A 25,252-nucleotide genomic window follows, 5' to 3' on the forward strand; every position below is an offset into this window, starting at 1 on the left:
CCGCCAATTTCCACCACTAGTGGCGCTAGTAGTTACCTGACGAGCTTGCGCGCGCTCAGCGAGGACAGCGAGCGTGCTAGAAGTCTACTAGCGCCACGTAGAGGAACTAAAAAACGGGGACAAGCGCGTACAATTTTTTAGTATACTAGCAGTGGTGAGTGTCAGGGGGCTGGTTGTACTCCAGATGGGTTAACCTGTAAACTTATAGGTGGCCCGCACCTCCGTATCATATATTTAATTGATTTATGTTTTAGAGAACATAAAGGATATTATTGACAAGTATGGGTATCAATATGGTAGATAATTAATAGTATTCTATTTACATAATCATAATTAAATTTCTTGTACGAAATTTTCCATTCTGGTATGTTTTATGGCGCCATCTAATACGGCGAAGAATTTCAGTCTGGCAACACTGACGCACAATACTGCGAGACGTCAGTTATTATTATGGTCAGTAAAAATTTGCGCGTCCGTTGAATTTATCATATCGATGTTGCTAAGAAATGTTCTTTAATGTGATATCGTGTATGAAACTAGCGGAAAATACTAAGCAAAATGACAAGAACATGCCTCATATGTAAAGCAGAACAAATTCCAAGATGCGAACGTAGTTTTCACATGTAAGTATTGTATTTGTAGTTTATAGTCCTAACCTAAAAATTTCTTACTCACTATATACATTGATTCCTATTGTGATTGCAGGTTTCCCAAAAATGAATCAATAAAGCAAAAATGGCTCGATGCTATAAATGTATCAAAAACTCCAAATTTTAAAACTGCAAGCATATGCAGTGATCACTTTCATGCAGAATCATTTTTTTATTCTGATGAATTCAGACAAAGAAAGCGGCTATGCAAAGAAGCTGTTCCTAGACAGAAAAATATTAATTCACTTAATCTGCCAAGAGAAAATGAAACAAAAGAGAATGCAATAATTGATATTAATTATTGTGAAGTAAATGATATACCAGAACACATAAGTTTCGAAGCGAATACAAATGAAACTGAAATGTGTACAGATGAGGTCACTTTAACAAATTCTCTTAAGTTTCATAAAAGTAATGCCCTTGAAGATGTAAGTGCACAGTCACATCTGAATAAAGACGTTAAAATGTGCCCAAATAAAGTTTCCTCAATAACATCTATCAACTCCCGAGAAAGTGATGTGTCAAAAGATATTTGTTTACAATCAAATACTAAAAAAGCGACTGAAACGTATATTCAAGAACCGCCTTTTAATAATTCTGAAACGTTGAATGGTAGTACCTCAAGTATTAAATCAAATAGTAAGAAAAGGTAATTCTCTTTCACAACAATAATAAAAATGCATTATTGATGCATAACAATTGAATTTCTTCTTTTCATTATAATATGTAGTATAAATTATAATTTTAGGAAACGCTCATTCAATGACATCAAAACAGCGAAAAGAGTGCGTTTCATGAATGGTTTTAAGACAGATTATATATGTCAAGAAGACTTTGTTAACAAAGACGCTTGGAATCGATTTCTAACTTACGTAGCTTATCAAAGGTCTAGAATTGCAGCTGCTCATAATAAAAACTCGCGTAAAGAAAGGAAAATACAAAATTTGATTGATGTGATAGAAACTTTGGATAAAGGAGAACAATTTGATGCTGTTGAATGTTGAAAGATGAGATTTTAATAATATTCATTTAATTGTATCTAAGGAAAAAAATTGTATATATTTATATATTTTTGCTATGATTTCATCATATAGTATATTTTATAATAATAAAAATGTTATAATGAATTGTACATATAATAGTGAATATACAAAAATAAAAGTAACGAGGTTGAAGCTAGTAATGTTATCGAAACGAAACATTGGAGAAAAAACCATAATGATGTTTAAGGAACTAAGATTTCAAAATATGAGTGTTTTGTTTTATTATGATCTACTGAATTTCGGACATGTCCAAAATCGCGAAGTAACGGTGTTTTTTCAGCATGAATCGTTACAATGACGTTACTAACTTCAATATGATTAACAGTATCCGTTTTGGTTTTTTGGCTTTTTGATAGGTTCTGCCATCACAAATGAAAGAGCTAATAACGTGTATGGAAGAACGAAAATCTACAGTACCTTTTCCTAAAAAACTGAATACCTTCGCCTGTACTCTTCACTTCCAGTCTCCGGCTGCGTATGTGTTTGTTAGACGAAGTTTTTTAAAATGGCTACCTTGTGTCCAAACGCTTAACAGTTGGACATATGCAAAGGAGTACAAGCCAGATATATCTGAAAGAAACTATCAATAATGTATCTGATATTATCAAGCGAGAGTCAACAAGGGGTAAAAAGCTCGTTTTCAATATTACTTTTGATGAAAGCAGCATAGAAAATAGAATGGTAATACACATAAGTGGAAAGGCATTGTAGATTTAGGAGGCCAATTGAATGCATTGGACGCGGATGGAAAGCACAAAATTGCTACTAAATCATTAGTTCTTATGTTGGTGAATATTAATGGCGGTTTCCAAGTTCCAGTAGCTCATTATTTGATTCATTCATTGACGGCGTAGAAAAAGCTACCCTACTTAAAGACGTATTAATTAAATTAAATGAAAACAAGATTAATGTAGTAAGTGTAACATTTTAGTGCGATCGAGCTCACAGGACAGCTTGCGAATCATTAGGCACGAATCTAAATTATAAAGATAAAGACAATTTGAAGCCATATTTTGAGCATCCAAGTACTTTCGTACCGGTTTATATTTTTTATGACCTTTGTCGTTGCCTTAAGCTTGTTCGAAATTATATAGCTACAAAAGGTCAAATAATTTATGATGGACAAGACTACATACATTCAGGGTCGGATTTTCCAGCAAGCCAACCACGCCATGGCGTGGGGGCGCAAGCTGTCTGGGGGCCACCCGGTATCTGAGGTTTTTTTCTAAGTTCTTTTTCTGGTTGAAAAATTTGTACAAGTTTCAAATTTTTTGAATTACATCAGCAACTCACGGAATAAGTTCAATACGAAAATACCCCTTATAATCTCTCAAATAAACAAGAAGCAGGAAGATCAATGTGATAATGGTTCAATGACTCCACTGCCCCTCAACTACACAGGGCGCAGCTAGTTACATAAAAACGTAACCCAGCCTCTCAAGTACCTGCGATTTAACTGATTCTACATAAAATGCTTTCAATCCCTGAAAAATCCAATAACCTTATGGAAATTAAGCTCTATAGTGAAAAATTCCATGTTCACAGCAACTTGCAAACCTAAAATACCAAAGGTAATGCGAGTGACTGTTTCAAGTCAAACAAGCTTTCTGTTATTGATATATTAGTTTAAAAATATATAAAACATAACCTGTATAACCTAATAATCACGAAAAACCGAGTTCAGTGTTGTTGGCCGCTTGTGTCGGCCCGTGTACTTCCATTAAAGTATTAAACACCTATTCTGAAGTGACATGAAGAAAACGGTATTTTTATTTATAATATTCTTTTCGTCATTTATAATTTGAGGATACTTAATTGGATCAAATTATTTAATGGTCGCTGCGGTCGATTTGGCGTAAGGATACCTCATATCGTAATTCGGCCGTGCATGCATTGGGGATTCATTAAAAAATTACAGAAAGCACGAGAAAGTTCGAGATGACATTTAGCTTGTAAAATCAGTCATTGACACGTTAATTTCTATAAAGAGAAAATGAAAGTATTTTTCGGCAGCTCAAGTGCTAAGCAAAAGTGTCGCAGTTGCGTTAACTTTATGAAAATTCACTTATAAATATAAAGACTTTGAAAATGCTTCTTCAACAGCAACAGTCTGCAAAAATTTTAAGGGTATGTTTGATTTGTTAAATGTTCGTAGTAAATTTTGCAAAAAATCAATTCAAATGAGTATTAATAAATCTAATTTAAAAGAAGTAAAAGAAAAAAAACTCATTCAGTACATTGATCGAAAATTGATTGATTGAAAAATGAAAAAATATTTTTGAGTCATATGAACAAATGGATTTAAAGTATAACTCTGCCTATGAAAAGTTATTGCTTAGCAAATTAGATATCGTAATATATTCGTTGGCAAACTGTACTCCTTTATATTAAACATTAGTTCTCCCTGAAGAAAGTACAAATAATAATGATAAATCATCAAAAAGTTGCAGCAAGGAAGTAAGCCCTACTAAAGAGAAACTTGTAGCATTAAGTAATATCACTAATGAACAAAGTACATACACTAATGATGAAAGCTCAAAAATTAGTTATAACAAAGTAAACTCATCTAAAAAGTAAGGTGCAAAAAAAAAAGTATATCGCAATCCATCAATGTTGGTGATCTTCTAAAAAATGACGATTATCATTTATTTCAACACAGTTATAGTAAAACTAAAAATGAAGGTTGGTGCTTTTCTGAATACTCAGAAGATATTGTCAAGTATACTGCAGGTTCAATTGTACGTATTTTGACACAAAAAATCCACTCTGATAAATGCTGTGATCTATTATTAGATACAACTGACAGTACCAATAAGTCTCAGTTAACTAACGCAAAAAATTATGGAGGTTTGAAGCATGCATCCTGTGATGTCAACTTTATTTGCAAATGCACAGAAAGAATCATGTGTAGTCAAAAATATTTAATTACCGAAAATGTGAATGCTCAATTGGTTACAGAAACATTGAAAATTAATCCAACTTCAATTTTAGATGACTATGAGCACTTTCTTGAACACGAATTATTTATGGGCCGTCATCATCAATTAATTGTACTCATTATACAAAAATACATAGATATTCGTTTAAAACATCAAGGTAAACTTTTACAAGATCGAAGCCAAAGAATACGAATGCAGAATAATAAGCTCACGTTTTTTAAAGGACAATAATTTTGTTAAGTATTTTCAAATTATTTATAAGTACTTAAACACCAAAGTCAAATGAGCCAAAAAGAATATGCGTGGCAAGATATGCTTATAAATTTTTTGTAAAATAATATTTTTACATAATACGAAAATATAATATTTTTTACATATTACCTTATGTATGATAATATTTTACGTTTTATTACAGTATGTGATATTACAGTATGTACTTGTGTGTATTATTCTTGTTTGTTACTTAATAGAAATCACAAACAGCATTCTACGATTTAATATTGAATTATGTATTTAATTTTAATGTTTTATTAGCATTATTCCTATCTTTACATTATAATTTTTAATTTATGTTTTATGTATGTACATAGTATACTACACTGTGCCGGACATGCTTGTGAAATTCACGTGTTTTACATTTTGCGGCATGATTTTGGAATTGACCCACCGCACCAGTACGGACTTTAACATACATTCGAGATCAGCGTAATCGACAAATGGGATGGTGCCTTTGTTTTGAAATTTGAAAAGGCTAAATCTTTAAACTTGGGAGATTCCATACGCACTTCATTTGGCATAATACAATCTTACCGATGACTGTTGTAGGCGTGTTTCACAGTAAATTGACACAAATATCCGTCGCATAAGAACAGGCGGCCATTATGATCAGACAATCAGTTTGATCGCCAATCGTGAAAGATCTATAATCCAATCTGTTGAATGCTGGTATAAATTTGTATTTTATAAAATCTTCAACATTCGACAGCAGGTCGCTCCGTGCGCGTGTACACCAACCGTCTATGTCGCTCGAGTGGAGGATCGTCGCGTTGGAGGTGTTGAAGCTTAGATAACTTCTTCTGCAATCCCATCGTGCTTTGCGTTTTCAAATTTGCACGGTACTGTGAGGTTAACCTTCACATTCTTCTCAATCGCTAAACGTTGATACGCTGCGCACCGTCTAGAACGGCCTCCAAATTCTTGTGCCCAAGATTTGTAACGTTGATAGTGCGTATCTAATTGACAAAAAAAACTATCAACATCGTCCCACTGTACACCCGTAGAACTGTTGATATTACCACCCGTCACCACAGCGTGCTGCTGCAGTTGCCTCTGCCGCAGCTGTTACCCGAGTGTGACTGTGTGTTGAATCTGTATCCAATGTTCGAAGATGTCGTTATTCTCTCGCTCATCAAATTGTATGCATTCTCCACCATCTTGATGAGGTTCGATTATGCTTCGGCGGCCATGACTGTAACGTTAGTGTCGTGTATTTAGAAATTTTGACTTGCACCTATCCTCCATGGAGACTAGAGTACAGGAGTCAAATTTCTGTATTGAAGATGTGTCCGCGAAATCATGAGAAATAAGGGTTCGGCTACAGCGGCGCTGTCGTCGCTCTGGACCGATAGCTATATGTATCTTAAATATAATAATAGTCTCCATGATGCCGCACATATTTATGTTCATTATAATTATTATAATTTTGGTCACTATATCACTGTATTACTATATTTATAGGATCAGAACGTCCGGAGCGACACTGGTGATAAAACCGTGCACTATTAAATCTCGGAGTTTCGCGGACGCCTTTTCTGCCTCTCCGCCTTAGAGACTGGACTCCTGTACTCTATTCTCCATGGTATCCCCGTGCAATTTTTCGAAGAACGTAAGATCAATCTTGCAAATATTCTTCGTGGAGTAGGCCTACCGGAGATACTACATAAAAAACGCGCCGAGAGCTCTACCGCTTGCGGTGGTGTGGAAAGGAGCACAAGTGAACTAATTTTCACTGGGCAAATACTAACATACTGCAGTTTTTCAAATGACACTTTTATTCTGGCATAAATTTACCTCATTTTCAATAAAACTCATATGTCGATAATTTGTAACGCATGTGGAATCTTAATACCTCCAGATTCCTCTATGTTAGTCAGAGTGAATTCCACGTAAATACATTCTTCTTTTTGATAAATTTCGTTTGTTAATTAAAGTCAACAAGGTGCACGTACCTTTGGCAATTTAGAGTTTGGCTATTTGAACATCCTTCTCCCCCGCTTGACTTTTCGAATCTATATTGTAGAAAATTATTTAAAAACCTTCAAGACCAATTTGTATACCCGCTCGATTCATAGATTACTTAACCGAATCTACTGTTGAACACTTTTCTCAAAAAATCATTACATTCACATACATTGATACATAAAAAGAAAGGCAATCAATGATAACTCGCATTTTATAATATTATTATTTAATCTTAGACTTAATTAAATATCACGTAAGAAATGTTTTGTCACATTAAATACCTAAAATCATGTCACTTTTGACAGAAAGGAAGGCCGGACTTTCAGAGGATAAATTCGTCAAACGCGAAACAAATGATGCATCAATAACTAAACGTTTTACGCACAAGTTGGCTGCCTTGCCATGGCAATTGGTGCACCAATTTCAAAAACCAGTGCATGCATTGTTGGATGGTGATCTTCGCAGGAAGGGTATCGCTTGGAATTTAACAGACCTATGTATATTTCTCCATAACGAACAATCAGCCCACCACCGGAACCTGATGCCGTTTCAACAACTCATCAACGATGCATATTTGTTGGATGATTACTAAGCAATTACATGAATTTCTGACAAGTTTCTTGTAATTTTAACATATATAACGTAACTCTTTAACGTTCTACCAATGTCTCATCTTCACTTCGTGAAATTCTTCTTCTACCGAAGACTGCGAAACCTTTCATCTGTATTTTTTCGACCGAGATATCGTAGATAATTGATGCGAAATTAATTATAAAGAATCCGAAAAATCCATGTATAGGTGATATCAGTCGTTAGTTTCTGATATCCTATATATTGTAGTATTATTACACAATTGGATCCTCTGGGTAATATTATTATTAGGGGTTACCGAAAAAGTACTGAAATTTCGGTTAAAATAGTATCGATTCGGTCGGAAATATATATTCTCAAACTCAAAATTCCTAACAATCAATACCGGCACTGCCATAAACGTATAATAAAGTGGACAGATATGAGTAATTATAATCTGGGCCACTTATAATAAATTTCTGAACAATCTTGTGTTAGGGGGTTAGCGGACAGAGTCGCAATACAACCAGGTAATATGAGTAGAAGTTGAAAAAAGGAACCTTGATAGTCTTTAAATTTTTTCAAAATTACTTTTGAGATAACGATTGCCTGAGGTTTATCGGTGTTTGTTACAGCATGGACTCAAACACTAGTAACAATCGAGTCTTACCTAATTTCCAAAAATTATTTACAAGTAGTATTTTTGCGTAGAAAGGTCTGGGTTTTTCGCTGCAAATAAACTGTATTTTTTAAAAACCACGGAAATATAACATCAGTGTAGAAATCATTTTTACCCGTTAGCTGCATCTTCTTTCTGATTGAAGATATGAGCGTTGACTGAAGATACATATTATTATTTCGGTTAACGGTACGAGTTAAGTATTAAACATATGTATAGAAATTACATGAGGTACATATAGGAACAACTATATATCTCCATCCTTTGAATAACTTCTTCGACTACTACCATCCTTTGCATCAACAAAATGTTTCTAACTCTTTTAACAGCAAGCCAGGTGCATGTTCATTATGCATCTATTTAAGTAGTATTATTTTTATCGATCCGATGAAGTTAGACTGACGTTGCTGAATTTGGCCCAAATGAATTTGCGTAATTGAAAAGCATACGACGTCCACACGGAGTTATATGAAAATTTCATTCCGTTCCCGTTCGTCACCCCGTAGGCACAACAATATTCGTCTCTGCGTTATCTGGGCACACGCGATGAGCGATGGAGTTAGGATGGAAACATCAATTTTTGTCGTCTGTACGTTCCGACCGCTTATCGACTTGAGTTGCGCGTGCAAGAAAGGACGCAGAGAGCGCCGCTTGACGATGAATTTATCTTCTCCATTTTCGATTACGAAAAGTTCCATAAGGCTATCAGTCTTTATATATCTTCAGTCAACGCTCATATTAATGTGAATTTTATATTCTTGCGTTCTGTTATGTTTACAGAGATTGAGCCTGCGGCCGGTGTAGCGTTTCGGGCAGACTCCATTGCCAACGTAATAAACTAGGGAAAAAATTAGCCTTTTCAAAATCACTGTCCACATCTTCGAGATCCACAAGTGTACACGTGATAGTACATTATTTCTTCTCGCCTTGACGTGCCGACCGTTTAGCGACTTGCGTTGCGCGCCGCAGAGTTCACCGCTTGACGATGAATTCATCTCCTTCATTTTTGGTTACGGAAGGCCCCATTACGCTAGCAGTGTTCAACATCTTGACTCAACGTTTATACATCGTGAAATCTCATAATTCATGACGATCCGACACTAAACTGACAACTGTTTCGTGAGTCAAGTATCTAATTGTTACTAGTCAAACGGATGATCTATGCATTTTTTCTCACCTTGACATTCAGATCAAAGGGGATCACCCATGCCTTTGATTTGTTGAAAATCGTTATGTGAATGCAGTAACGAACATTGACTCAAACAAAAATGTTTGTGTCTTTGGAACGATTGAAGGAGTTATGAATTTGAAATAGATTAGAATCTGTGGGACAGTTATGAAGTTGAAGAATTAGTATCCGTATATTAATTAACTTTGTTAGAATTAGTATCAGTATACTGAATTAACAGTTCTCAAGTTGCAGAATAACGATTTCCCCTAACGGTGTATCGTTACGTTAACCTTGCAAACTTAACCTTATCTTGGTTCAAGGAATTAACAGTGATTACGAAGGTGCGCATAGTAACATATGCCTGGATATGAAAATATTACACGTACTAAAACATCAAGTTTTATTTTGTATCAAATCAGTTGCGTATGAAATTAATTTTTTCATTACCTTAATAAATATGGCTCATAAATAATAAGTTTTTATAAGTACTTATTTATGTTTATCGAACAAAGACAGAGACACAATGTTCTCTCATGATAGTGCTAAATAAAACAAACACCTGTGTGGCATATTTTCATGTTATTGAAAATAGTCGTCGAGCGCCCTGCTGTTTAGATATTAACTTAGAAATCCTGAAAGGAAAAGAATGATTCAATTTTGTATTTGTGAGTATTTGAATTAGCGTCTGCTTATATTTCCTACCACATTCAAGAGAAAAAAAGGGAAATAATTACCTATTATATAATTATTAATATTAAATGACTGTCAAAATGCCAGACAATATCTCTTCATATGGACTCATCTATGATAATCAAGCCAAAGATAAGTAAGAATGTGCCTTTAACGAAATATCGTTATAAGTAAACAAAGCCTACAAAATATTTATCAATAATTCTATACGATGGAGGATATCGTTTTGTTGATGAAGAAAGATGATCAACAGCAGCCATCATGACTGGCAAAGCTACTTGACACCGTTCTGTGTCAACACAGTACCTCTTCATCTCCGTTTCATTTTCCGTATACTTGTATAAAAGTTTGGTTACTCGACTAGATGCCAATTCAATTGTATCACCTTGACTTAACATGGCACAATCCTTCTCAATTAATAATTCTAAATTCTTATCCATTACCTGCAAAATCAGGTAATGGGAACGTTCACCATCCAAAGTTTCGACTAAGATTCGATTACCGGTAAAGATATCGGTTCGATTGCTAACAATTGAGATGAAATCTTGCAATGGATCTGAAGCTTTTTCAATGTCTGATTCATCATCTGAAAATTTAAATTCTACACAGCAGTTCCATATCTTAATGCTATCTTTATATGTAGAATGACCGCCAAGTGTAGATAAACATCTATTGCATGTAACTGTTTGACTATCTTCATCGATTTTCAGTTCCTTCTTGAAAATTGCCTTGTTCAACAGTCTGTAATTCCTTTCGTAAAAACAGTCAGACTCCCTAGGGTATGGGATAACTGAGTAATCGCTGCCATCATGATTGCAACAAAACCATTCACTTGGTTCGCAGATATTTGAGGGTAAGGGTAGCACTCGTTTGAAGAAAACTACGTTAGTGATGTCATTCTTACATCGTGAGCATCGCAGGCAACAGTTTCTTTCTTTCAATCGATGTTCAATATTGATGGGATTATTTTGAAAATCAATGGTCGAATCTCCAGGTGTAGCAACTATCTCAGTTTTAAATGATCCATATGAACCTTCGATCGGTTGGGTTTGCACTCTGAGCGAGATCCAGTTGTCGGTGACAGTCAATGAAGAGAGAGTTTTTGGTATAATTTTTATGAAATTCAGTGGTAGAAATTTTATTTGGCTGCCCATTCGAAGAATTATCACATTTTCTTTGAGCTTCAACTGAATCGAGCTTTTTTCCAAAATATCCCGAGTCAAGATGAATATATTGCAAGAACGTATGCGCGATCTTACTTCGATTGTTATCAATTCCATTGCATATTAAGTGCGGACAAATGTCATTCATCTTCAATTGTTTGTTCTTATTAAATATGGGACAAACGCACTAAGTGCTAGCAAATTGGCAAATGTTGTTGTATTTGGTTTTTATCATCAGTTATTAATTATTTCAGATGATATGATGAGTTTTCGCTTTGCTGTACTGTCATTTTTGAACTGTCAACCACTGCATGGAAGTCTAACCTTGCCATATGTCCAAATGAGAAAATTCCAGTCTTGACACGACATACACATATGAAATTACACAGTTATTATCGATTTTAAGCAAAAATCGCGGAACACTATTTGAATAATTATAATTACGATCACGGCGTAATCCGTTAAAAAACTTCATGTACGTCCAGATGAGGGTTACACAGGCAGTGACGAACCTGACGAATCAAGAATATGGCCGATGTTGCCAGAGTGAGCTACCGCTTAATACTAGACGGCAGTGCCACACTGTAATGGTCTCGGATTTTCGTACTAATTTGGCGGTCACTGCAAATCAAATAGAGTATATGATAAATTCGTTGAAACTTTAGGATTTTTTTCCTTTTCTTTTTTAATCTCATACGAACATCACAGCTTTGATTTATAATGTGCCGTATGAGTTACAGTCTGCATTTATAAAACTATAAAGGAAAACATTAGTTTTTATATTCTATTATACATTTTGAACTCGATTGGCGAGAAATTCATCAAAGGCAATTTATCGAAAAACAATTCGTTAAAACCAATTCTTCGAAAACAATTTGTTAAACAGTTAGTCCAACCTAATACAACCCAACAAACATGAATCCAACACAATTCAAGCTACGAAATTGTCATTCGAGGAATTGGTTTGTTCGGTTTTTTTTATTCAACGCATTATTGTTTCTCAATAACAACAATGCAACAATCTCCAGTCTCCAGGTGGCGCAAAAGTCGAGAATTTACTTTTCTGATTGAGGATGAACTAGGGGTTTAATGCAATTTTGAGAAAAGAAGGGCCAATAGCCACAAGGTAGTTAGTTTCATATGCTCATGCAGTCAGGTAGCATTTGATAATGAATGTGAATACAGTTGAAGATGTTTATTCAATTTTATATAGAAAAGTTTGAACCAACTTTGAACAAAGACTTATTGTAATATACAATACAAATAGAAAAATTGCTTCCAACAACTGAAACTGATGCATAATGAGGCCAACATACAATCGAAACGTTCAATATATTATGATATCTATGGATAAGAAGTAATGGAAATGAGCGATACAAAATAAGACAAGTAACTTTTTGTTTCGCTAGTTACTAAAAGATAATACACGGTTATGAAAACGTCTAATATGTTATCGATCAAATCAATTTCAAGAGTTGTCAGAACTGTACTTTCCGTAAACATATTAATATGTACAAATAAATTCAATGGAATTAACAATTTTTCAGTATGAATCTTGACTTTCTGTAAAACGATTTTCATTGACAATAAGTTTGGCGTCATCCTTAATACTTTTTCAGCAGTTTTAAAAATACTGATGACATCTTTGCTGGGAGAAATTAAATCACTCTTTTGTTTTTAGGATGTACTTGTAAGCCCTTTGACTTCTTTATGGGAAAGTGAGCTATCTTTTCATTGAATCAACGATGCTGATATCGTTTCGCATTCCAACTGCTCTGGACACATTTGACATTTTATTACATTTTTCATAGTATGCACAATGGATCTGGCAATATAAATAACAATACCATGAATATATTCACTGAAACTCCAATTGTCTCTTATATAATCGTGGTCAAATATGTTATTACAAATATTATCGACATTACAATTACTGATATTATTTTCCAACTTCAACATGACAGTATCATTGTTCATGGTACAACTGGCTTTATTGGGTACAATGGAGTTTACGTATGTAACCATTTTCTTATGATCAGATCTAAATTGACAGCAGGTTAGATTGTTGTTAAAGCCACCCATTTGTCTTATACATGAAAAAACGTTCCAGATGACTCGACTTTGTTTTGACTCAATTTATATGTCAACAAAAACATCGCGTATTGTTCATTGAATAGAAACTCAGCAAGTCTAGTAAATTTTTACAGTAAAAACAATCAATTCCCAAAATCAAAATTTTCGTGCAGTTTTTGATATTGTGTAATGATTTTACATAATCAGTACACTCACGAGCATTTATTTTCATTTCAATATATTCTTAATCCTAGTCACTTACATGGGAACCGGTTGACCCCCGAGCTGACTTTAATGTACAATTTTAAAGTCAGCGTGCTTGAATCAGGGTTGTTTGTGCCAGTAAAATGAGGAATGATTGAAGAAACTTTGGTGTTTCAGAGACCCCAACATATGCATTGCATATTGTTTTACTTTTTTTGCTTCAGGAATTTCTCCCACATCCTCCATTCTCTTTTGCTAAATTTAAGATTGCAGTCTATTTCTTAAATGTCAAATTTTGTTTCAGAATTTTGTTCAAGTCGTAACTGTGCGTAACGTAATGTTGTGTACAGTAATAATGATCCAAAGTTCGCTGGGGTATGGGTAACCTCGTGTAAGTAATGTGGGAAGTTTCCATAGGTGTAAGTGATTAGGGTTAATACTCATACATTTCTGGAATTCGTTTTTAACGAACTTTCTTCGTGAATTTGAAAACTCGAATATGTCATTCATTTTTCTGCACAATTCAGGTGTTGCATCAATGTTTTCAAATCCTTGTAGAAATGGAAAGATTGAACTCAGAAAAAGTATTTCTAGTTCACTTTGTATTGTAGCATAGGGGACGTAGAAAACTGTAAATGAAAGGAAAGCACAAAGGTGTATACAGTAATTCAATTAAATTAAGGGATGTCACAATGGTAACTATTTTCACCAAATCAATCAACAGCTTGTTCATTGTAAAAGAAGATCTTGATTGGAACAGCAAACTATTAAAATAATTTCTGTAACATAATAATGATCGTTAACATTTTGCACATGAGAAACTATTACACATAAATATATACACATAAGTCAAAGGAGTTCAGTTAAAGCGTAAAAAATTACTTTCAAAATGTATTATTAAATTTCTGTGTACATGAAAGTCATTGTGTAGATAAATATGAAAATTATATAACAACATTGACCAATTCTTGTGCACTTGTTGAAAGCATAAAATAGTAGAGAATCCAATTAAATACACTATTATAATATTATTGAGTATGTATGTAATTTTCATAATATCTATACAATACTGATAATCGAAAAATAACATGAATTATGTTAATGATTATGTTCGTTATGCTAATGCATTTTGATGTATGTTAACTCACGTCTAGTGCATTACAACCTTCATTCGAGAGATGTCCAATTTTTTTTACATGCTCTAACAAAGTTTGTAAATTCTCTATTTTCAATTTGAATCTTCGAACTTTTTGAGTTAACATCTTCTGCTTTCTCCTGGTGTTTTCCATATAATTTTTAAATATATTCCAGCTAATATCAGATGTAAAATCTTTTCGCTGCAAATCTCCAACATACCTTGCATTAAAAATGCGCTTCCGACCTACTGTAGCATGAGATTCGTCAAGTGTCCTATAAAAGAATACAATTCATCCATCATGGTATAATACACCTACGACGAATAGAAAATTTTTTAAAGATCAGTATATTGATTACTTCAATTTATTCAGAAATACTTTGATATGCAAGCTGTCATTTTCATGATCACTTCTGGAAACTGAAATTTCACAACTCTAATAATAAAAAAAATATATTGTCATTCTTTCGTCTAAATTATCTGATATTGATCAACATTAAGTTAAAAAACCAATCACAGAACACTTTGTACAGCTAACCTTTTGATCGTGGCCCCTATAGAAGCTGTATACTTTTGTCGGGTTTCTGTGTTTGCAGTTTCTTCGGAGTTATGATTGTTATCAATATCCATTAAATTCTCAGCATTTATTAACTTTGTAAAATTCTGATCCGAATGACTTTCATCAGCGGAAATTCCTGGATTTAAAAATGTTGAGCATTCAGAATTCTGGTCGCCTTCTTGATTGAATTCCTCAGCATCGGAGAGATCTTCTGACTTGATTAGCATTGATGGCCATATACTATCAATTGGATGATTGATTATTAGTATGATTGCAAAATATTTCCAAATACTGTTTCAATCGATATAACACATGAAAATCAATATTGTATTAACGTACATTTCAGAATTTGGGAGAGGCAATACAACGGATTTCCCATGACAAGACATTGTGTGTTCAATTTTCAGGCTACCTACATTTTCACTAAAAATAAAAAGTAAAATGCAGCGCAAATTAGAGTTACAATCAATACCAATGAGTTGTCACATATATATTGAGAATGCATCCTTTGAGTACATATAATTTTTCAATAGTTAATGGCATCGAGTTAAAAAAGATCTTTCTTGATGAAAATCCATAAACATTCAACAATTAAATCTATTTATGTACATCAAAGATGCAGATAATTCAATTAAAAATTTAAAAAAAGCATACCTATCAATCTCAGTATGCGACAAACATGGAACAGCTGTAGCCTTCAAATACCTTCTTACGTTGTCGCCATAAATTTTATATTCAAAATCATCATCGTTGAAATGCTGACTGCAAACTGCGCTACAATTTTTAACCTCTCGACCTATGTTTAAGAACCACTGTTGCTTTGTTGCTTCATCTTTCGGTAAACTGAAAATATCAATAATGCTAAATTTTACATCAATAATTGGGTCAAGGGAACTTATTAAGTGGGTGTCCAATTCGATTTGACATTGATGAATGTATATCTCCAAATATCGAGGTCAACGTATCTCAAACACGAAAAAAGGCTTAGCAGTCTCATGCTATACATAATTCTGAAGAAAAAGCTCCAATACATTTTCGGATTCTACGAAATCTCAATAATCAATTCGTAGAATTCATGCAATTTCTTTTTTTCTGCGTCAAATGAAAATGAATTGCAGTGATTGTGTTCAGTGTTGTGTATGGAATGGGACTTTTCTCTTTTTCGCGTTTGAAATACGTGAATCTCGATATTGAGAAATATATACGTCAAAGTCGAAATCGACCAGGGCACCCTATCTTACCGCTGACATGACCACAAAGTAAACAAGTAACATGATATAATTAATTACCGATGTAGAGAAATGTCTACATGTATTGAGGACTCTGCTTTGCATATACAACACTGCCGTACCATTTTTATAGTTGAAATTCGGTTTTATTCTTTCTTACATTAAATTTTCACGTTACTAACAATGCGAGACTCCACACAAACCGCAAGTGTAAGAACTCGTGGTGTTAAGTATCGTATACGTGCTGTGCTTGTGGTGTGAGTATTATGTATTCGTAGTGTGCCTAAATATCCAACGACTCACCCCTTTCCACGGAGCCTATGTAGAACGAGCATGATGTAATGTATGTATGTATGTACACTTGGGGACAATAAATCTGAGACGGCTAATTTTTTACACTAGACAGTTATGTTGGCAACACAGAGAAACCTACAGCGCCATAGTCGGCCGAGCGCGAAACAAACTCAATCTCAATAAACGTAACATAACCCATGACCGTCGAATCTAACCTCAGAATACCGCGGGGATAATGACCATATATAGGAAGCTTTCCAGCAAGGAGACACAGTGTGACACTGTGTTACACGGTCGAACACTGTGCCTTGGTACTTGTTGGAACGCTTTGAGGTTCTTAATTCAGTCACTAGAGTCTGCTCATGCATTATACGAAAAATCAAGGAACATTGAGCGCTCCAGGGAAAAAAAATATTTGTGAAACGCGTGTAGATTATCATTGCATTTAATAAATAAATATAAGCAATACCATGCGTCGAAAATAAAATCTCCAACTAAAAAATTGGCAGCAATGAATCCGACACAGTGTCCAACCATGCTCCGCAGCTGTGTCCGACTGTGTCGTTGTTGAAAAGCACCATGTTCGACACAGTGTCGCTCTGTGTCGTTGCTGGAAAGCTCCCATAATGACTTGTTGGATTGACACGTATTGAGATTGAGTTTGTTTCGCGCTCGGCGGACTATGGAGCTGTACGTTTCCTGTGCTGCCAACTTAACTGTCTAGTGTGATAAATTAGCCGCCTTAAATTCATTGTCCACAAGTGTACTTACATCCCAGGTAGCATTTCATGTAGCATCGATCATGCAAGACCGCGTTCGGCGGCATTTTGCGGCAGAATTATGCAAGGTTGATGCATGTTTCTGCAGAACAGGTGATCTTGCAGATAATACATGAATCTCGGAAATCTGTTGATTAGCTCCTCAAGTTTTCTTGTTCAGCTCACCCAAATTCTAACGACGAGAGTTTGTTGAGTCTGGGTCAGCCCCCTGACACTCACCACTGCTCGTATACTAAAAAATTGTACGCGTCTTCTCCGCGTTTTTTAGTTCCTTTACGTGGCGCTAGTAGACTTCGGACACGCTCGCTGCCCTCGCTGACCGCGCGCAAGCTCGTCAGGTAACTACTAGCGCCACTAGTGGTGGAAATTGGCGGCAGAATCGAGGGGCATTTTACGAACCACTTTTAGTAACGTGGGTCAGGGGGCTGGCCTGGGTTCTGCCCACCATCACTATGCGTGATTGAAATAATTATTGATGACAACACTCGGGTTTAATACACGTTTATTTATTGGAAAGAAATTGTTGAAAAGAAATATTCATGGATATAAATATGTATGTATATAGGTATGTGTATGTAACCATTGGATATGAGTATATGCAATGTTCTCGGTTAGAGATGCTGATTACGTCTACGGTTTCTTTACTGACAGAACTACTCCGTGTGGCAGGGGTTGCCTGTAATACGGCGTTAGTTTATGCTTCCTCGGGAAAATCTCTTCTAAGGGTTTTCCGTTAACTGTAATTAATGCTAATAATACTTTCAAACGAGTTAAATTATAATTGTGATGATGTTGAGATTCTATAAGCGAATCTCGCGACTTCTAAGTAAGTCTAATTTGTTAGTTAGTGATACATGGTTAGACAGGAGTAGCTAGACTTTATCTAGTGACTTTCGGTTTACAGCAAGATTCTCGCACTGAAGTTAGGCATTGTCAGTTGGGGCGACCGCGGTTGGGGCTCATGAAATAGAAAGGATAAAATTTTAGCGGACGGGTTTGATGATACACAAGCATTCATGTATATGGTTCATTCCACCAATTATTGATACAAGTTGTGCCGGGGGGTCTGAACTCTGCATAACAAAAAATTTGATTGAAAAGTACATAACAAAGAGAGCTTTCATGAGTTTTTTCGAATTTTTTCGTCGAACCCTTTCGAAGATACAGTAGATCGAAAATTGCAAGATTTGCAATTCTTGACTTTAGATACTAAACATATCAGCCCTTGTAAAATTTCTAAACATGAATGAAATTATGGTTTCTGTGTAAAAAAAGTCTCAGCTTTCTGAAAAAAAATATTTTCAATTTCCTCCAGTGTCGGGAAAACCTTGAAAAATGAGGTCAAAATCTAAAAAACGCTTTTTCTACCAATGTATCATTTTTTATATTTTTTAAAATATTTTTTTCGAAAAGTTCAGACTTTTTTACATGGAAAGTGTATTTTTTTATTCTGGGATTATTTAAAAATAAACCATAGCAAAATAAAGTTGAAAGTTCTGTGATGAATTGCCGATCTGTGTTGTGCTGCCATCACGGTCGTCAGCTGCTATCTTCAATAAGATCGGCTTCAGACGAAGAAATAATATTCTCTTCGATATTCATCGTTCAAGTCTCAGTCTGCTCTAGAGATCCCAGCGAAGAAAATTGAGAGGGAAACATATTATAGACTCATCGATCACATTCTCTGATATCGTCCATGAAAACTGCGATTGCACACATCCTTTTCTTAATCGAGGTACTTTGAATTGTCCCTAAAATTGTGAATTGTAAACTGAATTTCAAAAAATTAAGTACAATTTTTGGGACAATGCTATAAATAATAAAATCAGTCTCTAAATGAAACTCACTATTCCAACTACCTGTCCACTAGGACCGAGCAATTGACGCTGTCAAAGAATTTCGTCCTTCAGAAAGTGTTTTTCACACACCGCTCTTCCTGCTTTTACAGAGCTATTGGCTCGATGCACTGCATCTTTCCACAACTTTTTACTCGTGGGATCTTTCGGTATTGTAAAAAAATGCACTTTTTCCGGATTCGAAGAGTATCCCGAAGTACGGCCGGGCACAATGCACGTCGGTATGACAAAACGAACGAAACGCGTAAAAAAACGCAACTCGTTGAAAAAAAAAAATTGGCTAAAAAAATATTTAAACAATGTAGATTTTCCAAAACTATTGGAACAATTGTAACAAATACAACACCAAGCTCGCAATTTGCTTGTAAACAGAATGAACAGAATTGTAACCTTAACGGCATCAGTCAGTGCGTCAGCAGCGAGCGTATCAGAAGTCTACTAGCGCCACGTAGAAATAGAAAACGGGGACAAAACGCGTACTGCGAGCCGCCGCTTGGAGGGGAGCTGCGAAACGATCGCAGCGTGCGGGGTGACGAGTAGTGAGTTGAGCCAGCGTGTGTGTGGTAGCATTTTGTATGAGAAATAATAGACAGTATGTGGAATTACACTTGTTGTGTTGTTGACTGCAAAAATAACGGTAAAACTAGTGATTGTATATTTTACAAGTTTCCAACTGCATCACATAAAATACGTCAAAGGCAAAAATGGATTGCTGCTGTAAAAAGAAAAAAGTAAGTAACATAACCTTATTTTCGTTGCCTTAGTTTTCTATGTTTTTAAAATAAAGCCAACTATATCAATAGGTGAACTGTTATGCTATCTGCATGAAACACTATATAAATACATAAGTATTATTGTTTTTTTCAGTCCTGATGGCTCAAAGTGGACTCCAAAAACTCATCACGTAATATGTAATAGTCATTTCATTGGCAAGAAAAAATCAGATGATCCTGCGAGTCCAAGCTACGCGCCAACTCTATTCCCTCCTGTTTATCATGCAAAGCAATTAAATGAAAGAGCTGTTTTAAGCAGGTAAATATATGAAAAGTAAAAAAATAATTATAAAATCAAATAATATATACATTTATATTTATATAATAACATATGTAGGTATCTATTAATTATAGGTACAATCGACTCATTAACCGAAGAAAGACTCTTCACAAGCATAACATCGAAGTGAATTGTGATACTGGAAATCCAGTTAATGACGACTCTAACAATGTTGTCAATAATAATGGACGTGATCCTATGGATGTAAGCAGTGCAGAAGTAATTTTAAAAACTGATCAAGAGTGTCAAGTAGATTTTGTAAATTCTGCTGGTATCGAACAAACAAAAACTTTCACTTGTAACAGATATATTTACATGACTATTTACTGCGATGCTGAAGTTCAAACTGAAATACCGGAAATTGCCACTCTCAAAACTATTGTGAATAGGAAAACGAATGAAAGATGAAAGGGTACAATGCGGCACATCGTTAACAGATATAGTAGATAAGTCGGTTGGTTTTAACGAGGCTGTAGTTGAACAAAATAGGAAACAGCGTAGTTTCTGTGGTTTTCCATCTATTAAGACCGATGAAGATTTATTAGATATTGCTGGAGTGAACTTCCAGAACTTTAATTTTTTATGAAGCATATTATTCAGTAACATCGTAATCAACAAAAATAATGATTGCTCACGTTTAACTGTACTTTATGTGGCTCAGAAGATACGGATGCTGGTCGACCAACTTCAGCTTGAATAAACAAACTTTCTCCATTATGCCTGTATTCTTGCATACTCCGAACATGATCGGCGTTAAATAGATTTATGCCTTTTAGTTCCGTTGCAGGTTGAAAGTTTATTTTGCATATGATTTTTTCATATCCTGTCCTTATTAAAACATCCATGACTACGGATTTTTCCATTAAAAAATTACTGAAAATTCCCTAGGACAGAGTCAGAGCTATTCGCGAACTTGGAAGCGCAAAAGAGATAAAGGATTGCTGACAGTACTGTCAGTGAATTTTCGAACACGGCCTAAATGGAAAGCACCCAGTGTGGTTCTTCCTGATCTGTCACAATAATTAATCTTAAAATATAAACGTGTTTCTATTTATTTTGTGAACGTCAGGACGTTAAGGGCGCAACTCGTTAATGCTTAACCTTAAGAAATTGAGCTAGATTGGTCAAAACTGGTTAATGCGGATTTTTTGGGCGAACGCGCATAGAACATTTTTGCCCACGTTATAGTGAGAAGAACTGGAACACGTGTGTCTTGACCTGTATAATCTAGGGACCTTGGGCTTACCCTAAGGCTGCGCTGCTCCAAGTGGCGGAAATGAGCACTACGCTTTGCCATATTATTTGAGTCACCCCCCACCCTCTGAGTTTCCAGCCTGTATGAAAGCATCCATTGTCATACGAAACTTTTGGCGCATTCTCACTAATTTTTTTGCCCACGCATGCCTTGACTTTCCTAATCTAGGGACCTTGGTACGTCAACCTTCAGAATCACCTTCTTGCCTTCATTCTTATATGCCTGTGGCTTAAATTATTGAATATCTAGTTTGAAGCTACCACGCACCAGATCGGAACAAGAAAAACAATAATAAATTCGCTTATTTACAAAATAATAAGGTAAAAATCAATTTACGTATAAATAGTTGACATGTTAAGGTGGTGATATGCTTTCCCAAACTTCATCCGTGGAAAGTATGTATCACTTCATCAACAGTAGTGTTGTTTCGTATAGTCTGATCTAGGTTTGACAGAACCTAACCAGTCATTTTGCTCGCATGTGGATACAGAATGTTATAATTTTGCTTGATCCATATTTAAATTTATCTTGGGCGTTCTTAGAAATGTTTTTATCCGCACTGGCAATCGTTAATTATACTTATTCGAGCATCCGACTTCCCTTCAACTTACGTACTCTAAAACTACAAGGTTGATTTCCTAAGTTGACACGAAATTTGACGTTCGTTTGTTTTCAGATGAGCCGTAAAGAAGCACTTTCTCAATTTATACAACAAATTCATGGCCGACCAGTTGTAGTAAAATTAAATAGTGGTGTTGATTACAGAGGTTTGTTTAAAAGTAATCTAAATACTTCGTACCCTAAAAATGAGTAGACAGAAATTCTATAAGCTAACATTTTTGTTCTATACACCTATCTGAAAACTTAGCCAACAACAGTGACTCGATTATACAATTGTACTTGCTTATTGTTTTCCAAGGAAGATTGAAACACTTGATTTTATCCAAATACAAATTCTTGATGATAGGTATAGAATTTATATTCCTACCAAGATGAATTCACCAATGAATGAATGTTTTAAAAAATGCCCCGACTGAATGAACAACTATTATAAAATAACTGTATACGGGAATGCTTTTCTATAGATTGTTTATTTACTGATGAATGTTCATTCACTGGTACGGGCACTCTATTCTACAAATCTAAATTTCCACTACAGTTTTATACTTTTATAGCAAAAGTCTATCCAAATGTAAAAATGACAATAATTTTCAGGCGTCTTGGCATGTCTTGATGGGTACATGAATATCGCGCTTGAACAAACAGAAGAGTACGTTAATGGACAGTTAAAGAATAAGTACGGCGATGCCTTCATTCGAGGAAATAATGTGCTGTACATAAGCACACAGAAACGAAGGACATGAAATGTGAAATTCCAAGTATCTAAAACTGATCATATATAATTAAGATAACAAAAGATATAGAAGTAAATAATGGACTGTCATATTACATTTCCTCAAAATAATATTTATTTGTAATACATGCTGTTCATCTATTTCTGTACCTAACCACAGACTTCTGCCATTTTCGGTCAGATCCGACATGACGAATGTATATTTTGGTTGTACGGAAGTCATTCCACATCAAACAGTACAGTTTTGGGGCACAATTAACATTGATAATTTCAAACTTCACGAAAGGTTGTGAATATGTTGGCGTAGCTCCGAAGTAATTCCTCTTAATATCACTCCCAGTTACTCATACTCCAAAATTTCAAGAAAACGGTAAAATAGTCGCGCACGGGGAATTTCAAACAGTCGTATTTCCGGACCGATTCATCGTACAGAGTCCAGATGGAGCTCATTTCAAAGCTAATAATATTACCCTGAAGTGCATGTATACGAATTACATGAATTTCACTTCTCTCGTGACGAAACTGTTTTTTCATCAGTACAATTATTCGAAGAGATTTTTCACCATGATCTGTATTACCTAAATCTCTGAAAAAATACTAGTGTGTTCCTCATTTGATTTCCACTAAAACGTTATAAATGAATTTTTGCAAAACAATATGGTGTATGTAAAAAATTAGAAAATCTGGTTCTCTTTGTACAGTCTATTCACCGTAGCCTATATGCACAGACGAAGATTTGGTAAAGTCATTTAAGAAGGTTGATTTCATTGAATCCTGTAATCACTTATTGTTTACAATACTATAATAAGTATACATTCTTTTACAATAAACAAAGTTTACGCAGTTATTTTGTTTTCTGATCGTGGCAGAAAATCAATTGGTCCAACAGCGTTCTGCGATTGGCCTTGCTAAAAATAAATTGTTGCACGCAACTTCCCTTCTTTTTTGAGTCAATTGACCTACGATCGAACAGAAAAATATTGTCGATGGCGCCAAGAAGATATACTCTTAGGAAAACAATAAAATTGGCAAATTAATCATAAATCTTCTTCAAGTGCGTAGCAGATATATGGTAGCAGAATATTTTAAATAGCTGAATTTCGACGATAAAATCTTAACGCGATTACAGTTTTGGTATGAAATTTTGATAAAACACAAAAGGTATAATTTTCTCATTTCAATATCTCACAACCACAGCAACGGCGGGTGAATGCCTGCTTCTGCTAATGGGTACAAAAAGTGCTACACGAATTTTGGAATTCTCTTTTTTCACGTTCACCCCATTGTTTCTCCATCACGAAAATTTCAAGATCTATTGAAAATTGGACGAGGAACAAGCTGGTATTTATTTTCGAATTTTGGGTCGCGTGAGTCATGGTGAAAAATTCACCAAATATAAACACTGCCGTCCAAAAGTTTGGGTACACCAGTCGAAATTTCTTGCCGCACTCAAAGATAGATAGCGGACTCAAAAACAAAGATAATCAAACGTTCCAAGCGGTGGTTTAAAGATGACAAATTCATTTGGCTTTTTTTTGGCCCCAGTACGTATTTTTGAACATGGCCGTTTTCCCGCTATTTCTTAGCCGCTGGAAATTAACTCTACATCTTAGGGACAAAAAACAAATACCGAACAAATTGTTGAAATATTTGAAAAAAAATTTTGAAAAAATTGTCAAAATAATTTTAACAAAAATATTCAAAAAACAGTTTAAGTAATTTTTTTTTAATTCTGCAAAACTTGTTGGAATAATTTTAAAAAAATCTGAAAAATGGTACTTAATTATGAAAAAGTAAACAAATCCTCTTTCTTGATACTTTGTCCAATGCAGACTCCAAAATTCTCAAATCGAGCGCCTCCACTCATCAGAGTCTCGACCCAAAACTATTTTTGAAAAATTCAAGCTACTCTAGTGTGAGCCTATGCATTTTTTTACCTTCTTGACATTTTCTCTGAAGCCCCCTAGTTATTGAATTACAGCTTTTTCCTAAAGCATGTCAGATTAGTTAAAAATACAATACTGGAAGAAAAAAAAATCGTACAAAATCTCCTGAAAAATGAAAATGTAGGTTCTAATATCCTTTTCAAGTTTACAATAGAAAGAACCGAGGAAACATTATTTCCTAAGATGTGGGGTTAATTTCCAGCGGCTAAGAAATAGCCGAAAAATGGCCATGTTAAAAAATACGTACCGGGGCTAAAAAAATTTGTAGAGAATTTTCTACAAAAGCCGGATGGAGTCAAATTTATCCTCTTTAAAACGCTACTTGGAACGCTTGATGATCTTTATTTTTGATTTCGCTATGTAATTTTT

At 34.9% G+C, this 25,252-nt stretch overlaps 5 protein-coding genes and 1 long non-coding RNA gene across 20 annotated transcripts; 3 read left to right on the forward strand and 3 right to left on the reverse strand.

Moving 5' to 3' along the window:
- Positions 1 to 139: 139 nt before the first annotated feature.
- Positions 140 to 13,232, forward strand: LOC124222770 (uncharacterized). 6 transcript variants are annotated; one of them, XM_046634087.2, is made up of 6 exons: positions 140 to 453; positions 541 to 623; positions 706 to 1,299; positions 1,399 to 6,107; positions 6,370 to 7,973; positions 8,903 to 13,232. In XM_046634087.2, the coding sequence occupies exons 1-4, from the start codon at positions 451 to 453 to the stop codon at positions 1,652 to 1,654; spliced, it is 936 nt and encodes a 311-aa protein (XP_046490043.1). In that variant the 5' UTR covers positions 140 to 450; the 3' UTR covers positions 1,655 to 6,107; positions 6,370 to 7,973; positions 8,903 to 13,232. The 6 variants fall into 6 exon arrangements, with proteins under 6 accessions (XP_046490043.1, XP_068993962.1, XP_068993961.1 ...); XM_069137861.1 differs by having other exon boundaries at positions 6,370 to 6,517; positions 7,179 to 13,232; XM_069137860.1 differs by having other exon boundaries at positions 6,370 to 13,232.
- On the reverse strand, positions 8,511 to 11,263 carry LOC124222769 (uncharacterized). The gene has a single exon (XM_046634086.2). The coding sequence runs from the start codon at positions 11,261 to 11,263 to the stop codon at positions 10,148 to 10,150; it is 1,116 nt and encodes a 371-aa protein (XP_046490042.1). The 3' UTR covers positions 8,511 to 10,147.
- LOC124222771 (uncharacterized) lies at positions 11,629 to 16,871 on the reverse strand. Of its 8 annotated transcripts, none has more exons than XM_046634099.2 (6): positions 16,407 to 16,643; positions 15,772 to 15,960; positions 15,457 to 15,540; positions 15,097 to 15,357; positions 14,780 to 14,833; positions 11,629 to 11,767 (listed from the first exon to the last, which is right to left on the reverse strand). In XM_046634099.2, exons 1-6 carry the CDS (start codon positions 16,469 to 16,471, stop codon positions 11,698 to 11,700), a joined length of 723 nt encoding a protein of 240 aa, XP_046490055.1. In that variant the 5' UTR covers positions 16,472 to 16,643; the 3' UTR covers positions 11,629 to 11,697. The 8 variants fall into 8 exon arrangements, with proteins under 8 accessions (XP_046490055.1, XP_046490052.1, XP_046490051.1 ...); XM_046634096.1 differs by having other exon boundaries at positions 11,750 to 11,767; positions 14,572 to 14,833; XM_046634095.2 differs by lacking the exons at positions 11,629 to 11,767; positions 16,407 to 16,643 and adding exons at positions 12,332 to 14,052; positions 16,650 to 16,871 and having other exon boundaries at positions 14,572 to 14,833.
- Positions 16,872 to 17,909: 1,038 nt separating this feature from the next.
- LOC124223257 (uncharacterized) lies at positions 17,910 to 19,692 on the reverse strand. 2 transcript variants are annotated; one of them, XR_006884246.2, is made up of 2 exons: positions 19,267 to 19,692; positions 17,910 to 19,170 (listed from the first exon to the last, which is right to left on the reverse strand). It is a non-coding gene; the product is annotated as an uncharacterized lncRNA (long non-coding RNA). The 2 variants fall into 2 exon arrangements; XR_006884247.2 differs by having other exon boundaries at positions 17,910 to 19,190.
- Positions 19,693 to 19,810: 118 nt separating this feature from the next.
- Positions 19,811 to 21,103, forward strand: LOC124223490 (uncharacterized). Of its 2 annotated transcripts, none has more exons than XR_011177567.1 (3): positions 19,811 to 20,006; positions 20,143 to 20,307; positions 20,386 to 21,103. XR_011177567.1 is itself a non-coding variant. In XM_046635493.2 (3 exons), the coding sequence occupies exons 1-3, from the start codon at positions 19,870 to 19,872 to the stop codon at positions 20,734 to 20,736; spliced, it is 636 nt and encodes a 211-aa protein (XP_046491449.1). In that variant the 5' UTR covers positions 19,811 to 19,869; the 3' UTR covers positions 20,737 to 21,103. The 2 variants fall into 2 exon arrangements, 1 of the variants encoding a protein (XP_046491449.1); XM_046635493.2 differs by having other exon boundaries at positions 20,403 to 21,103.
- Positions 21,104 to 21,745: 642 nt separating this feature from the next.
- On the forward strand, positions 21,746 to 23,063 carry LOC124223496 (U6 snRNA-associated Sm-like protein LSm6). The gene is made up of 3 exons (XM_046635501.2): positions 21,746 to 21,903; positions 22,260 to 22,350; positions 22,799 to 23,063. Exons 2-3 carry the CDS (start codon positions 22,260 to 22,262, stop codon positions 22,945 to 22,947), a joined length of 240 nt encoding a protein of 79 aa, XP_046491457.1. The 5' UTR covers positions 21,746 to 21,903; the 3' UTR covers positions 22,948 to 23,063.
- Positions 23,064 to 25,252: the final 2,189 nt, after the last annotated feature.

This window comes from Neodiprion pinetum, chromosome 7, assembly GCF_021155775.2.
Source record: "Neodiprion pinetum isolate iyNeoPine1 chromosome 7, iyNeoPine1.2, whole genome shotgun sequence".
Lineage (NCBI taxonomy): Eukaryota > Metazoa > Arthropoda > Insecta > Hymenoptera > Diprionidae > Neodiprion > Neodiprion pinetum.

Excerpts from the sequence above, each read along its gene's own strand:
- LOC124222770 (XM_069137860.1), top strand. Across the intron at positions 624-705 it reads TGCGAACGTAGTTTTCACAT|GTTTCCCAAAAATGAATCAA; the intron begins GTAAGTATTGTA and ends TTGTGATTGCAG. Across the intron at positions 1,300-1,398 it reads AAATCAAATAGTAAGAAAAG|GAAACGCTCATTCAATGACA; the intron begins GTAATTCTCTTT and ends TTATAATTTTAG.
- LOC124222769 (XM_046634086.2), bottom strand. The coding sequence starts at position 11,263 with ATGGAATTGATAACAATCGAAGTAAGATCGCGCATACGTTCTTGCAAT.
- LOC124222771 (XM_046634091.1), bottom strand. The coding sequence starts at position 16,471 with ATGGTACGGCAGTGTTGTATATGCAAAGCAGAGTCCTCAATACATGTA. Across the intron at positions 15,358-15,456 it reads CCTCTCCCAAATTCTGAAAT|TATATGGCCATCAATGCTAA; the intron begins GTACGTTAATAC and ends TCCAATTGATAG. Across the intron at positions 14,834-15,096 it reads ATAGGGGCCACGATCAAAAG|GACACTTGACGAATCTCATG; the intron begins GTTAGCTGTACA and ends ATTCTTTTATAG.
- LOC124223490 (XM_046635493.2), top strand. The coding sequence starts at position 19,870 with ATGTGGAATTACACTTGTTGTGTTGTTGACTGCAAAAATAACGGTAAA. Across the intron at positions 20,007-20,142 it reads GCTGCTGTAAAAAGAAAAAA|TCCTGATGGCTCAAAGTGGA; the intron begins GTAAGTAACATA and ends TGTTTTTTTCAG. Across the intron at positions 20,308-20,402 it reads GAAAGAGCTGTTTTAAGCAG|GTACAATCGACTCATTAACC; the intron begins GTAAATATATGA and ends TATTAATTATAG.
- LOC124223496 (XM_046635501.2), top strand. The coding sequence starts at position 22,260 with ATGAGCCGTAAAGAAGCACTTTCTCAATTTATACAACAAATTCATGGC. Across the intron at positions 22,351-22,798 it reads TAGTGGTGTTGATTACAGAG|GCGTCTTGGCATGTCTTGAT; the intron begins GTTTGTTTAAAA and ends AATAATTTTCAG.